Source organism: Cyprinus carpio, chromosome A12, assembly GCF_018340385.1.
Source record: "Cyprinus carpio isolate SPL01 chromosome A12, ASM1834038v1, whole genome shotgun sequence".
Lineage (NCBI taxonomy): Eukaryota > Metazoa > Chordata > Actinopteri > Cypriniformes > Cyprinidae > Cyprinus > Cyprinus carpio.
The window spans coordinates 24,734,257-24,749,894 of NC_056583.1; the positions used below are offsets into that span (position 1 = coordinate 24,734,257).

The 15,638-nt window shown below is 34.7% G+C and overlaps 2 protein-coding genes and 1 pseudogene across 3 annotated transcripts in view; all 3 read left to right on the top strand.

Moving 5' to 3' along the window:
* Positions 1 to 164: 164 nt before the first annotated feature.
* Positions 165 to 2,943, top strand: LOC109053624 (annotated as a pseudogene).
* Positions 2,944 to 3,541: 598 nt separating this feature from the next.
* On the top strand, positions 3,542 to 13,040 carry LOC109094349 (tripartite motif-containing protein 16-like protein). 2 transcript variants are annotated; one of them, XM_042768133.1, is made up of 6 exons: positions 3,544 to 4,143; positions 8,894 to 8,989; positions 9,425 to 9,658; positions 10,669 to 10,840; positions 10,976 to 11,062; positions 12,208 to 13,040. In XM_042768133.1, exons 1-6 carry the CDS (start codon positions 3,598 to 3,600, stop codon positions 12,783 to 12,785), a joined length of 1,713 nt encoding a protein of 570 aa, XP_042624067.1. In that variant the 5' UTR covers positions 3,544 to 3,597; the 3' UTR covers positions 12,786 to 13,040. The 2 variants fall into 2 exon arrangements, with proteins under 2 accessions (XP_042624066.1, XP_042624067.1); XM_042768132.1 differs by having other exon boundaries at positions 3,542 to 4,143; positions 10,669 to 11,062.
* A 1,146-nt stretch (positions 13,041 to 14,186) lies between these two features.
* tvp23b (trans-golgi network vesicle protein 23 homolog B (S. cerevisiae)) overlaps positions 14,187 to 15,638 on the top strand; it is a 2,908-nt gene continuing 1,456 nt past the window's right edge. The window contains exons 1-3 of the mRNA XM_042768135.1: positions 14,187 to 14,244; positions 14,512 to 14,585; positions 15,380 to 15,524. Coding sequence (XP_042624069.1) covers positions 14,236 to 14,244; positions 14,512 to 14,585; positions 15,380 to 15,524 — 228 coding nt within the window. The 5' untranslated portion in view covers positions 14,187 to 14,235. The remainder of the gene's footprint in view (positions 14,245 to 14,511; positions 14,586 to 15,379; positions 15,525 to 15,638) is intronic.

The window sequence follows — 15,638 nt, forward strand, 5'->3', positions numbered from 1 at the left end:
CACCCATCTAAATATATGCAACACTATATTCAGCATGAATGTTCATTTATCTTTTTATTTGACATGTTTATCACAAATTGTACTGCTTTGTATTCATATTATTATCTTGAATAGATTTAATATGCAGTATGTAATGCTCTCTTTCTACTTTTTAATAACAGTATTGTTAACCACCCCAAGTGTTGACCCCTGCTACAACTACACCAGTCTGGATGAGCCTTGGAGAGCCACTGACCATTCTAACATTTTAAAGTGTGATTATAATGTGGAGTGGAATGGCTGGTACAGGATGTTCTACAATGGTCAAAATACTCAGATGACAGAATCATGTGTAAATCATGGCATGTGTGGCACTCATTACCCACTGTCACTCAGCGGCCCTCATCCACAGCTGGAAGATGGAGTGGTCACCCGTCAGGTCTGTTTCTCAGTGGGTGGCTGCTGTGCTTACAGATCCCACCCTATAAGAGTCAAAGCCTGTCCTGGAAATTACTATGTTTATGAGTTTGTCAAACCAATGTATTGCGGTGCTTACTGTGTAGGTGAGTATTTAATCATATACTGATATATATATATATATATATATATATATATATATATATATATATATATATATATATATATATATATATATATATATATATATATATATATATAATCTTTTGCATTATCTTTTTTTAAATCTTTCATCCAAAAAATAATACTAATTATAAATTTTCAGAAACACTTTTATTTCATAACGACATTTTCCCATTTTCAATTGTTTTATTTTACTGTTGTAACATCCACATGAGTTGGCCACCAGAGGGCATCATTATTTTGCTACTAATCACAGCCAGATTCAAACACGAGCCCCATTAATCTGTGAGAAATAATGTCAGATTTTTTTTTTTTCTCTCTTGGCGGCACCAGAAATATTTTATCCATTCGGCTCAGCAGCTGGAGACACAATAAATGCTGCTGTTGATGATGGAAGCTCCTCAGTTATTCAGCTGTTGAGTCCAATTCTGTTCTTTGGCCGCACATACCAGCAGATTTATGTAAGAATTTGACTCCATCCTGATTCTGAGTCTAAATGTGAGTGGTGAATGCTTTCTAAACTCATCTGTGATCAGTGATTTTGACAATATTTCTCATGTTGCAGGTTAATAATAATGGACACCTCACATTCAACCAGCCTTCATCATCATATGTTCCCTACTCATTCCCCGCTAGAGGAAGCCAAGATATAATTGCAGGTCTCTGGACTAATCTTGACAACAGTGTGAGAGGTGTTGTTTCATATCATCAGTACACCAGTGGAAATGTCCTCACACGGGCCACTCGGGATATAAACACAACATTTCCCAAATCTGACCTTCACTGCATCTTGGGTCTTTGTTGCAACATGGGAACAAAAATAAAGTCTCTTACTTCAATTTAACCAACACAGTAAGACTGATGTTCTTCTGAAATGTGACTGTTTTCACTTTGTTCATGATTCATTTTCTGAATACAGTAGACCTTAAAGACAGTAACCGAGAAAACAATAATAAATTGCTAAGCTTAAAGTAATTTTATCTTTCAATTTTTGCAGGAAACATCGTTTCAAGTGGTTTTAATTTCAGGCGGTAATTTTTCATTTCTTCTGATGAATTATGGTGACATTGCTGTAACAGGACATCCAGTGCAGGTGAAAGAAACTTGTTTTCTGTATTGAGAACAAAATGTTGCTATTCACTACTGTATAAAAGTTCATGTTCTCTAATATATATAATGTTTATATGAATAATGTTTTTGCACACTTTCAGGCTGGTTATGACACAGTAAACTCCACACACTACTTTGTGATTCCCGAATCAATCAATGGCAGCTTCATCTCAAACCTCAGGAACTCCAGTAATGTCAATGTTCTCGGTCGATGGGTCTTCAGGGTGGACGGTGAACCAAGAAACAGCATCTTGAACAGTAAAAATCTTATCTATAGATAATGTTTTGATAAATTTCATATAACCCCATATAATGTTTGTATGGTTAGTGTCAACAAATACAGATATTTAGATGTCCCTGTGTTTTTCCCTTTAGACAATGTCATTGGATTTCGAGTGAGACTTTCCTCATTTTTAGACCTGACACGTAATGGCAGCACTGAAATAGTTTTGGAGCAAGTATGTCACTCTTACTACGAATATTTAAACAGAATACGGTTCAAATAGACCACATGGGCAAATTTGTTCTGTTTGTCCATCTGTGTTTCAGATCAAGCAGGAGCTGGTCAAGTACGGTCTGCCAAACAGCATCGAACTGAAGTTAAGAAAACTGCAAAAGATAAAGCCGTAATTTCCTTCTCCTTCAAGAAAAGAAGTAAAACCAGTTTGTTTAGCATCTGACAACAAATATCCCTGATGACTGATGATGTAAAAGTTTCAGTTTTTCATTAAGGTGATTTACAAAGGATTCAAACCAGCATAAAATTATCATAGAAGAGGTCCATTAGATCCTCCTTTTTTCCTTTTTTCTTTTTTCTTTGCATATCGATCATGTTGTGTGTATCAGTTTAAACTTTACTGTAAGTAAAACACTTTTGTCTCATTCACCTTCATTAGAACCATAACTTACATAGGGTACAATACTTAAACTGCATAATGTACAGTACAGTATCATTTGAATGCAGTGTACATCGCTTTGAATTAAAGAATCTGCCAAATGCATAAATGTCAAATTCTATCTCACTTTTAACATGGGCAACTAAATTTGTGGCTTATCAAAAAAAAATAAAAAAACTTCATTTCCTGATTACCATTCTGTTCACCTGTGTATGATTAATTTACTCGTCAGCTCCTTAGTTTGCTCCACTACTTAAACCCTCAGTTCTCTCTTAGACTTCGTCCATTCTTATCTATGTTAAGTTGGTACTTGTACTCTTTGTATTTGGATTTACTTAATTAAAATAATTTTCTGTCATCTCCATCGTGATCACTCCATCTGCTTCACCAACCCATGACACTATAGAACAAAGCAGCTTCACAGTAATAAACAGGACGATAGCAGAACCAGTGATGGAAACTTGTGCTGTATATCAGCTTTAACAAGACGGTATAGTGTCATTGTTCAACTCAGTTTAATGTTGATTTAGTTCAAGTCAATAATTTAAATGTTATTAAAGAAACTGACAGTACACTCATTACAAGGACAGTCGCCTGGGTATGTAGTCACAACATGATATAAACACTTATTTTGAATATATGGAAGCATGAATGAGTTTGATAATTGTGGCAGAGGTCAAGATTTTCTGCTTTTAACACAGCATCTTAAAAACAACTCAGACTGAAAAAAACGCAAGAACAGCTTGAAGTTTCTACACTGTAAACAGGTTTGTGGATGAGTAAATTAACTATAAACAAAAAGACATTAAAAAAAATTCCATCAGCCTAGTAACTTCAGTAATCAAATTATCACCAAAACACAGTCAGGACAGCAAACACATGTCCTGATCTGCATACGAACTCCGCCCACATTACAGTGTAGCCCCGCCCACCGCCTCTGACTGTACCATAATGAGAAGAATAAACTGAAAGTCAAACTGAAGTCAAAGCTCAAGACAGAAGGAGAGCAATCATGGGCGACGTGGTGCTGACAGCAGATCTGCCAGCAAGCAGCTTGAGTTCAGAAAAACTCCAGAAAAACCCAGAGGAGAGCAATCTGAAGTCCGCAGAGGAGAAGATCAACGGATCTCCAAAGACAGAAAACCAGACCGCAGGAGAGAAAGACAGCAAGACCATTGAGGAAAGCAAGATTCAGGAGGACCTCAATCAATCAGAGGACCCTCAGAAGCCTCAGGATGAAGAGGAGGTGCTGGGGCCGAACGATGTCACCTGTGACTCCTGCATCGACCGGCCGTGCCGCGCCACGAAGTCGTGCTTGACCTGCCTGGTGTCGTACTGCGAGGCTCACCTGAGGCCGCACCTGGAGAACATCAAGTTCCAGAGCCACAGGCTGGTGGAGCCGCTGCAGGACATCGAGAGACGCACCTGTGAGACGCACCGCTGCGCGCTGGAGCTGTTCTGCTGCGCCGACGCGTGCTGCGTCTGTCACGAGTGCGTGGCGGAGGAGCACCGCGGACACAACGCCGTGCCCATCGCTGAGGCGCGCAGGAAGATAGAGGTACTTGTGTTCTCTCACTTACTTTCTAGCTTCATATCTTGAGATGGTGCGTATTTTCGTAGCTGTAATGAGATTTCCACGGTCGACCGATTTTTTCTTATGTTCACCAAGGCCAGAGATGGGCATAAATACATGAACATGTATTTAAAATATAAATGCAAAATACTGTGTGAAAAAAAAAAAAAAAAATGTACTTAAATGCAAATTACATTATATTTTTTTAAAGGCTTTAAAATACAGAAAAATATATATATATTTAGAAATACTGCCCATCCCTGACAAATGCTGCAGTTATTTGATAAAAATACTGTAACATTTTGAAATATTTTAATATATTTTAATATATTTTTAATTTATTTCTGTGATGCAAAGCTGAATTTTCAGCATCATTACTTCAGTGTCACATGAGCCATGCTGCTCAAGAAACATTTCTCTTTTTTTTTCTTTTTTTTGTGGAAACTGTGATACATTTTATTTTTCAGGATTCACAGATGAATAGAAAGTTTAAAAGAACAGCATTTATTTTAAATAGAAATCTTTTGTAACATTATAAATGTGTTTACTGCCTCTTTGGATCAATTTAATGCATCCTTGCTGATGAAATCTTGTTGAACTTTTGAATGGTAGTGTATGACAAAAGACTTCAGTTTTAAAAACGTTGCAATAGATGCAAAAATATTCCCAAACACTTCTTCGTCTGCCATAGTCCAGCTCCAAAAACATGCCATTGGGCCATTTTTGATGTTTCAAGATGCTCAAACTAACGTAACATTGTTATGATAGCATTCAGATTCACATGCAGTGCTAGAATTCGTAAGATACTGTATATAAATATATAGCAGGAATAGTAAAAGCAGGATGCTGCTCCAAATTCAGCCACAGGATTTGCACTCATTTTACTAATTTACACTTTTTTCCAGCTTACACTTTACCTTTAGGGGTGAGTTTAGCCTCAAACATACAAACTGTTTCTTAATCTAATCAAGCTTTTCAGTGAAATAAGGAACAGAATGTTTCCTCTGTTACGCTCTGACTACTGTTAGGTCAAATAGTACAAAACCACATCATTTCTCTCTCTGACCTAAAAGAACAGGTCACACACGCACACACATACAAAAGGCCTGACAATGGGACTGTGTGGTCATCTAGTGGTCATCAAGGCCGTTATTGTTGATTAATTTATATAGCGCTTTTAACAATAAAGATTGTGTCAAAGCAACTGTACAGCATTAAATTGGAAAATAGTATGTCAATAATGCAAAAAGTGCATACAGAGGGTTTGTGATGTGATCAGCTTCACACAATGCACTTTAATACTTTGTGTTCCAGACATAAATGATTCTTCGAATCATGTCTTGTTGAGGAAAGTTGAGCATGGTGGTGAGCTTTTCCACAAAAAAATGTACAGTAACAATACAGTTTCCAGTCAGAGAGCAAGAGACATTATTGATGATTTGATCTCAAAGTATTCAGGATTGGCTTCTTAAAGCTGTAAAATATCGAGAAATAATCACTGAATCCTTCATTAATTAGGTTAGTATTTGGTTAAGTTGGTTAGTTGTGTATTTAGGGTGTACAGTAGTTGAGTTTAATGTCAGAGTGAGTTTGATTCATTGGTTCTCTGTTAAATCTCATTGCTTTCTTAGTTTGGTAAGTAAGATTTGATAGATCTTTTATCCTTTTCTTATAGAAAACTTATGGACGTGGTGTAAGCTTTTAATGCATTTCTGATGAAAATACACGTCTCTTTAATCTGAAACTGGTTTTACATCCAGTTGTGGACGTCAATTCATGACGTCTGTGTGAAATCATCTTCTCAGGAATTGAAGAACATCTATGAAGCATGTAAGAAATACTGACGTGACCACACTTATCAATAAGCATTAGTTAGGAGAAAAAGCTTGGTGGTATTTTCTCAGTGTGACCAGAACCAAAACGTAAACACGCTTTTTGCGATGCGGTATGTTTCCAGGATGATGCAACACTTGTACAGGCGGTTTAGTGTGTCTTTAACATGCTTTAAACACTGCTTTATGTCTTTTCTAGATGGTTTTTGCTGTGGCCGCATATAAATGCTGTTAGGTTATTTACAGTCAGACTCTCTGGCATATTTGCATGCTAAACAAATAAATGTGGTTTTTTATTTGGTTGTGTTTGAAAGCAGCCAGCTTGAGCGTGCACGCCACAGGCAACTAGAAAAACAAGATTTACTCAAAAATTAACATATTTGTCATGGTTCTCACCTTCATGCCGTTCCAAACTTGTGTGGCTCTTTTTCTTTAGTAAAGCAAGCCCACGATGCTCTTTTTAAATGAAAGTGAAGTTGCATTTATTTGATTAAAAATACAGTAATATTGTGAAATATTATTACAATTTAAAAGAAGTGTTTTCTGTGTGAATTTATTTTATAATGTAATTTATTTCTGTGATGCGCAGCTGAATTTTCAGCATCATTACTCCAGTCTTCAGTGTCACATGATCCTTCAGAAATCATTCTAAAATTCTGATTTGCTTCTCAAGAAACATTTCTGATTATTATTACTGCAAAAATTAAAAAAGAACAGTATTTATTTAGAAATTGTGGAAACTGTGACGCACTGTATTTTTTCAGGATTTACAGATTAATAGAAATTTCAAAAGAACAGCATTTATTTGAAATAGAAATGTTTTGTAATGTTCTAGAAAGCCCAAAATATGACAAAAAAACACCATAAAACTATAATATTTGATCATGATTATATTTCAAGTCTTCTGAAGGCATGCAATGCCTTATGTGAGAAACATTATTTTCTTTTTCGATTTTTAAAGATTTTTCAGTTTTTATTAACTTAAATTTCCGTCCAAGCTTTGCATAAAGCTGCCGTACGTCTTCAGAAGACACGGAATACAGTTCCATGAATTACATTTTTATAATACATATAAAAATACATTGCATGGACCATGGAATTTTTTTTTTTTTGGAACTTGACAGTTATTGTATGCTTTCAAATGAAAAACTACTCAGGACATCAGAACTGTTATGAAAACTGTTTTTCTGTAAATGCAATGGATTAAAACAATCCGCCCTGCTTGTGTGCTTGTTAGCGTCTTCCCTGTCAAGACTGTCAGGTGAATGAGTTTGATGCATTGTCCTCGTGTGCAGAGCAGGGTGTGTCCGGGGCTCTTCTTGGATCTGAGGCATTCTTGGGGATGTTTTAACATGAGTATTAGATTACACAACATACATAACACAAATCCTGCCTGACTGCGTTGCTTGGCAGAACAAACAGATCAGTCCAGTTACCTTGAGTGAAACTTCCTCTCCGCTGATTAACAGAGAAGCTATGACACACGCATATCTCCTTTACATATCCAGTTTAACCACTACAGTGAGCACATTATTGACTGGTGTGGATATGCATAAGAAGTCTAGCTCTTAAATTGCATTGTGAGTGACGATACTCCAATTTAATTCCAGAGAAACTTTACATTAACACTGTCTATGTTTGACATGCATCATGTAACTATAATAGATTACTAGCAACAGCAATGTAGAACTACATTTTAGGAAGAATAAACTCACCACTATAATGCTAGACTGTTGTGTGTGGTTGCCAGGATCTTTCTAGAGTCTTATGGGTGGATTTAGTGAGTATAGGTGGTTCCTTAAATGAACAAACTCTAAATGTGCAATATTAAACTTGGCACATAATTCGTCCCATAAGCACTCCTTTTAATGTTTTCTTGTTTGGTTTTCGATTGTAATTTTTACTAGGGCAGCTAGCCTCGTTGCATTTATGACATTGAAATAGAACTGTTAATACGCCCTTTTTATTTTAAATGCTGAGCTTGCTAACTCAGGATGAGTGAACAGACACTGATGTGCACATATCTGAGCGTGTTTAACTTGAAGACAGTGCAGGGAGGGGTTCTCATTGACTTCAGTGCAGTGAAACACCATCCGGTTCAGGTAGCACTGGAGCTATTCTGGGGTTATTGGGTGGTCAGGGTGGAGGATAAACTTTAATGTGAGAGTCAGAGCTCTATTGTTTGAGATGTTCCCTTTAGCAAGCCTACACACTGAATAACAGTGACTATAGCTGACATGAGCTGTATGCTCAATAGAGGACATTTTTGTCTGAACCTGTCTGTGGAATGCAATGCAAAAGCTGAACAAAGAGACTGCTACCTTTCCGATTACTAATGCAAAGGAATGATGGCTTTGGCTACATTAATTGTGTAATGCAATATAACATCTTATTGTGTATAATGCACAATATAACCTCTTGATATACTGTACAAACGTGTGTGTGTGTGTGTGTGTGTGTGTGTATAGTAAATATGTGTAAATGTGTACATTATGCATAAAAATTATATATGTATTTTTTTATTTATTTGTGTATGTATGTATATATTACCAGTTACTATATATTAAGTGTTCATGTCTATATTAAATATCCATATGTATATAATTTTATATAAATATATATATAAACATACAGTTTAAACTGTAAATATTGCATTACATTATAGCATATTTTACCAGTGACTATATATTTAATACTGTGCATTAAACATAGTAAATGTAAGTATATGTATGTAGTAAATAAGTGTAAGTGTGTATATTAATTGTGCATATGAACTTCTGTAACTGAGGACATTTTGGGTGAAAAAAAACATGTGTGAGAATTAATATTAATGTTGATCAATTTGCAAGGAACTTATTAGGATTTATTTTGTCATATGCAAACACAATATTGTGTGTTTACAGAGAGAGCTTCAGGACAAACAGACAGACATGGTGAAGACGGTCACAGCGGCAGAAAACGCCATTAACAAGTTACAGGTCAACACGGTGTCTATAGAGGTAAAGCTAAATACTACTTTAACTTCACTTTACTGTTTTAGAATCAATATGAAACGCTGTTCGCAACCCATTTTAATGCTGTTACATGAGATATTTCTAAGTGAAACAATATTCTAAAATAAATAATTCTTCATTCACATTAGGGCTCAATTTGATTTGATGAAGCTCATTAGATTGAGCGGAAACCTAGAAATTATTATTTACTTACACCACATGTTTCTGCTGTATAGTATTAACAAGAAACTGTAAATCATTGGAATTGCTTCTCTGAATTCAGATTCGGGTGAGAGCAATCTGATTAACCTTTCTTTGTCATGCAAAGGCATTTCCCTCCAGCTTTTGAAAGAACAACCATTTTTTCTCTGGTGTCTGGTAGTGACTTCTCCGCTTGTCTCTTTGACTTTGAAGTGTCTCAGTCTGTCTGTCTGGCCACAGGCGTCCGTGAAGGAGGTGCGTGGAGTGATCGAGGAGCAGTTCAACATACTGCTGGCGGCCGTGGAGCAGGTGAAGAAAGAAGTGAGCGAGATCTTAGAGGTGGAGGAGCGACAGGCGCTGCGGCAGGCCGAAGGAATCCGGGTTCATCTGGAGCAGCGCTGCACTGAACTCAAGAAAACCCAGAGTCAGGTCGAGAAAATCACCAAGAACAAAAATGACATTGACTTTCTGCAGGTAAGGAGGTTACTTCCTGTTTCCTGATGACCTTAACATATCTGTAACATCTGTCAGTTAAAGGTGATTAGTTAAAATGCCTTAAAGTTCAAAAGTTGCAATGCATTGGCCACAGGGATATTACAGTTAACTAACACTAAATCTATTAAAACACTTTTGTGAATTGAAATAAAACCACTATAAAGAACCACTCAAATTACTAACTTTCAATAAATAAAAATGAAAACTCTAATTAAATTAAACCTGAATAGTAACATTTTAAAAAAAAACTAATAAATTGACAAAAGCACATAACAAAGTTAATAAAAATGTAACTTAAAATAAAAACTGAAATCATAAAAATAAACACCAGTTTAAAATATTAATAAAAAACTAGATAGTATATAAATCTACAAATAAATTCTCTCTATATAAATAATAGTATATAAATAAAAAATACAAGGCAACATTTATCATTTTCATTTAGTTTAATTTGACACTAATATAACTAAAAGTAAAACTGAAATAAAAATTTATGAACTCAATGTAGACATATTTAAAAAATAATAATAAAAATTACAAAACACTCATTTTACTAAGTTAAAATAATTCTACTAATTCATAATATTAATTAAAAACATAATAGTAATATAAATAATAGTAATAAAATAGTATATAAATCTACAAATAAATGCTCTCTATGTAAATAATAGTATATAAATAAAAAAAAAGCCAAGGCAGCATTTATCATTTTATAATTGGTTTAATTTGATAAACGAATATAACTAAAAGTAAAACTGAAATAAAAATTAATGAACTCAATATAGACATATTTCAAAAATAATAATAATAATAATAATAATACAAATGTTACTAAATCCTAAGCTAAAGTTAAAATAATTACACTAATGCAGAATATTAATAAAAACTATCAGTGATACTAAAATAACACTGGGTGGCCAAGCATTTGCATATGCACAATTGTTTTGTTAGTTGTCTCTGGTATTAATTATATCAGTATTGTTTTCTAGGAGTATTCACAGTGGAAAAAAGAAGCTGTTAATGTGTCTTTACCTAGTGTTTATATCGGCCTCATGGATCGTCTGCAGTCGTTCAGTCGCGTTATCACACGGTCCACGACAGAGATGTGCAACAACCTGCTGACCTCATACACCAACAAACTCAAAGACACCTGTAAAAACAGTCAGTGTGCATTCAACATCTCCATACAAAGTGACACATCTTGCTGTGAATCTGAGCAATTCAGAAACATCAAACCCTTGTGTTCTGTGAAGGGTTTTGCTAATTTAACCATCCTGATCTTGTTTCGGTTCACAGATAATGTAGGCATAAAGACGACGGTTTATGCCGTTATAGCTGCAAAACACAAGTCAATTCCGAAGACCAGAGACGACTTCCTTAAATGTGAGTGTTCACCAGGGTTATTATCGTTAATTAAATCTAAAACCATTACAAAGATTTCTGTTACTTAAGTAAAATAAATGTCAAAAAGAAAAAAGATAAATCACAGGTGAATAGGGTACAATAATAACTTATATAGATATCACCATACTTCCCTAGTTAGTTGATTACATTTACATTTAAGCATTTAACAGATGCTTTTATCCAAATCAGGACAATAGTAGCAATCAAATCAGCAAAAAAGCAATATGTAAGTGCTGTAACAAGTCCCGCCTAACATAAACAATTCAAATGTTATGTTTAAATATGCACTTTCCAGAACATATAAACTATATGAACACAGGTTCAAAATTCTTGTTTGATTTTGTTGAATATTAGAGGATTTTAAAGAGGGGGTTTTGAAAATCTGTTTTTATCACTCCATCAATCAGAAAATACTGTCAACAGCCAGGAAAAGAAATACTTTTTCACCATGTTTCAAGAATAAAATGTGTAATTATAAATCAAGTGAATGATAAATGAACAAACCCTTCAGTAAAAACCTTCAGATTATAGACAGAAATAAAACTGCTAAGTTTTATTTCTGTAAGGTCTGATGAAGTTGGGAAAAAAACTCTTAAAGGTTTGTATTGTAATAGAAATGCAAAATATAAAGTGCAACAATAAAATCAGGCCAATGATGAATATGAGCAAACCCCTCAGTAAAAACCTTCAGAATATAGACAGAAATAAAACTGTAAGTTTAGGTGTATGTACTGTAAGTGCTGCTGAAGTGGAGAAAAAAAAGACTACATTTGGAAATAGCACTTTAAAATGTATTGTGATTTAAATCTACAAACGCAAATACTGTAAGTGTAATATAATAAACACTTAAATGTTAGATGCTTTCTTTCCACTAGTCTGAAACAACACATTAGAAGCCAAGTAGCCCTGATCTCAAAATTAGTGCAGTGCAAAATCATTTGCCTTAAAATGAAAACCTAAAATATAAACTTAATTCAAAATATTAATAAAAACTATAACAGTACATTATGAAACTGAAATAACAATGACGTTCATTACAGACTAACCTCCCAGATATTCTTAATGTAATTCAACAGTGCTTCTCAACTGGTTTTGACTTTAGTCTTGCCTGTTTTCTCCCACAGACGTCACGCCTCTGACCTTTGATGCAGATACGGCTCATCAGTATCTGCGTCTGACAGAAGAACGAAAGAAGGTGACAAACACGACGCCGTGGCAGCACAGCTATCCAGAGCTCCCCGAGCGCTTCGAGCACTTCAAGCAGGTGCTGACGGTCGAGAGCTTCTACCTGGGCCGCCACTATTTCGAGGTGGACATGAGAGGAGAAGGCACTCACGTCGGCCTGACGTACAAGAGCATCGACCGCAAGGGAACCGAGAGCAACAGCTGCATCACGGGAAACAGCTTCTCCTGGTGTGTGCAGTGGAACGGACGCAGCTTCTCCGCGTGGCACAGTGATGTGGAGACGCCGCTCAGCGGCCCCAAAGCCACACGGATCGGCGTCTACGTGGATTATTCCAGCGGCGTGCTGGCTTTTTATGATGTGGAGAACGGCATGACGCTCATCCACAAGTACCAGGCTGAGTTTCTGGAGCCGCTTTACCCAGCCTTCTGGCTTCCCAAGAAGGAGTGCGTCGTGCTTTTGGAGCCAGGAGCAGCGTCGTCCCTGACAACCACGTCTCCCGTTTCCTCTCCCAAATAAACTGTTTGTGCTCCTCATATCCACATCATTTCCATCTTACAGGGTCTCGTTTTCACATAGTTTTGTTCACCTGACACAGATTTAATGATGCAAACAGGTCTATAAGAGATCTACTGTAACCTGTGACTGATATTATTTTATTATTTATGACTGCTACAAACCTATACCTATTTAATTACCTACAAATGTTTTGTGCATTGATCACGTATCGCTAGATATATTTTTAAGGATAATTTTGTCTTACATGGATGAAACTATATATATGTATATATATATATATATATATATATATATATATATATATATATATATATATATATATATGATTTTTCATATTTATATATACATTATATATAGTGAAATTATAAAGATATAAAAATTATTTATATACAAATAAATAAACTATTTTTATTGTGTGTGTGCATAACAAAAATAAAAAATAAATGTTTTTATTTTATTTCTATATATTATAGAACTTTATGTTTATTGATACTGTATGTTTATTTAACATTGTTTCATTAATGTTGAAATATGTAAGACAATAGAGTAATGTTGCACAATTGACCAAACCCATATGACGTACAGTAGGTGAATATTGCGGTACATTTCGATTGGGTTGGGTTAACTGGACAGATATGGCTCTTCAGTGATTCTGTACACTGTCTGTATGCTGCTGTTTTCCCTCATATGTTATATTCTGTGCCCCTATCAAATGTGACAGGTGACAGTTACTTTGGCCACAAAAAAATATTGTCTGTCTCTGCAAATAAAAGTGTGCTACGGTGAAATGCTGGTGTTTGTCTGTGTGTTTTGTTGAAGTGTGACATAACTGGTTCTGCCAGTGTACAGACAGAATGTCACACACACGGGTAATGCTTCACTGAGGATAATTATTACATAAGTTAGAATTCATGTGTAAAATAGCAAAGAAAGAAAATCAAACATTACTGCATACTGCACTGCTACACAAATAATCACAGTGAACCAGTACATAAAAATTTTTAAAAATATATAATTATCACACACACACACACACACACACACAGAAATATAGAGAAACATTAGAAATATAATTATTGAACATTAGAAATATATATATAGAAAGAGAGAGAGAGAGAGAGAGCACGAAATTAAATACATTTATAGTCTAAAATATATAAATAAATAAATAGATTAGTGCAGTTCTTGCCATAAAATTTAAACGGAAAATATAAGCATAAAAGCTAATTCGATTCAAATTGTATTGTTAAATAGTATCAATTGTAAATTGGATATTGCACGTGATAAAAATAGTATTTACTAACTAATTAAGAAATAGTATTCAGTATAGTATCATATATACTTCTCTTTTAAATGCTGTAAAAAAAAATAATAATAATTAAAAAAAAAGTCATCCCTTACATACCCGGAAGTGACGTGTCGTGCAACGTCAGCAACAACAACAATCAAAATGAAGCTGGTAAGTAAGAACGTGCCGTTTTTTATTATTATGAATACTTCTAAAACATTATAGACATAGTTTATGTGTACAGCATGCTGGCGATCCTCCAATATCACTTTCGAGACAAGAAAGGTTTTCGTTAATCAGCGAATAAAGCTGGTTTAGCCTAGCCTAGCCAGTAAACAGCTCACGTCACTGAGTTTCTGTCGGTTTGTGTTTAATTATGTGTGTATGATTAATTATTCTTCATAAATCGTGACAGCTGTCTTCTCTTCTCGTTTCCAGGACTCGAATGATGAAGACGATGTGGCTTTATTTGATGCTGAGGAAGATTCAGCCACAAGAAAGAACAAAATCAAGTGTGTTTGTTGTCATAGTTAATCATAATCATCATTAATTAGTCTGTTTTTCCAGGTTTTGACTAGTTTTTGTAGTAATTATTTAATAATACTGTTTAGAAAACAGTGTACATTTTGGGGACATTCAGGGAAAAGCAAATCATGTTTATTATTATTATTATTATTATTATTATTATTAAATTATTTAAATAAATGAATACATTATTATAAATAATTAAATGTATTATTAATAAATAAAATTTATTTTAATGTGATTTATTTTAATATTTTAAATATATCTATATTATAAAATATTTTAATATTATTTTAAAAGCACTACATTTATTATTAACGAAACATTAGCATATATTGTTGTTATTAATTAAATGTATTATTAAACATTTAATACGTTTAAGTTTAGTTTATAGAAATTACAATATTGTGACAATTATTTATAACTTTTTCAATAGTAAAAAATTATTAAATGTATTATTTTATTATGTGATTAAATCATTATTAATAATTAATATTATTAATTATTATTATTATTGAAATATATTATGGTTATTAATTTTTTTCATCCTAAAAATGCAGTATGTTTAGGGTTTTGGGTTAGTTTATAGTAATTATTACAAATGAGGTTTATGGTATATTATCATTTAGATGAGTGTGTGTGTGTCTGTGTGCGTGTGTGTGTGTCTGTGTGCGTGTGTCTGTGTGTGTGCGTGTGTCTGTGTGTGTGTGCGTGTCTGTGTCTGTGTGTGTGTGTGTGTGTGTGTGTGTGTGTGTGTGTGTGTGTGTGTGTGTGATCGCAGGCATCCGATGGCCTCCTTCTTCCACCTGTTCTTCCGGGTCAGTGCGGTTCTGGTGTACCTGTTGTGTGGTTTATTTGGCGGATCCTTCATCGCCTGCATGGTCACCATCATCCTCCTCCTGTCATGTGACTTCTGGACTGTGAAGGTCTGTGTGTAGAATAACTGCTCAGGTGTTACTGCGAAATCCTTCCAGTTCCTGTAGTTAGAGGAGATCAAGTCAAGCCTCACTGTTACTTCTGTTTAAAGAGTCCAACAGACC

What these genes read in the sequence shown, in the direction of transcription:
- LOC109094349 (XM_042768132.1), top strand. Translation starts at nt 3,598, where the DNA reads ATGGGCGACGTGGTGCTGACAGCAGATCTGCCAGCAAGCAGCTTGAGT. An exon ending in AGGCGCGCAGGAAGATAGAG is followed by an intron (nt 4,144 to 8,893) that starts GTACTTGTGTTC and finishes GTGTGTTTACAG; the next exon opens with AGAGAGCTTCAGGACAAACA. An exon ending in ATGACATTGACTTTCTGCAG is followed by an intron (nt 9,659 to 10,668) that starts GTAAGGAGGTTA and finishes ATTGTTTTCTAG; the next exon opens with GAGTATTCACAGTGGAAAAA.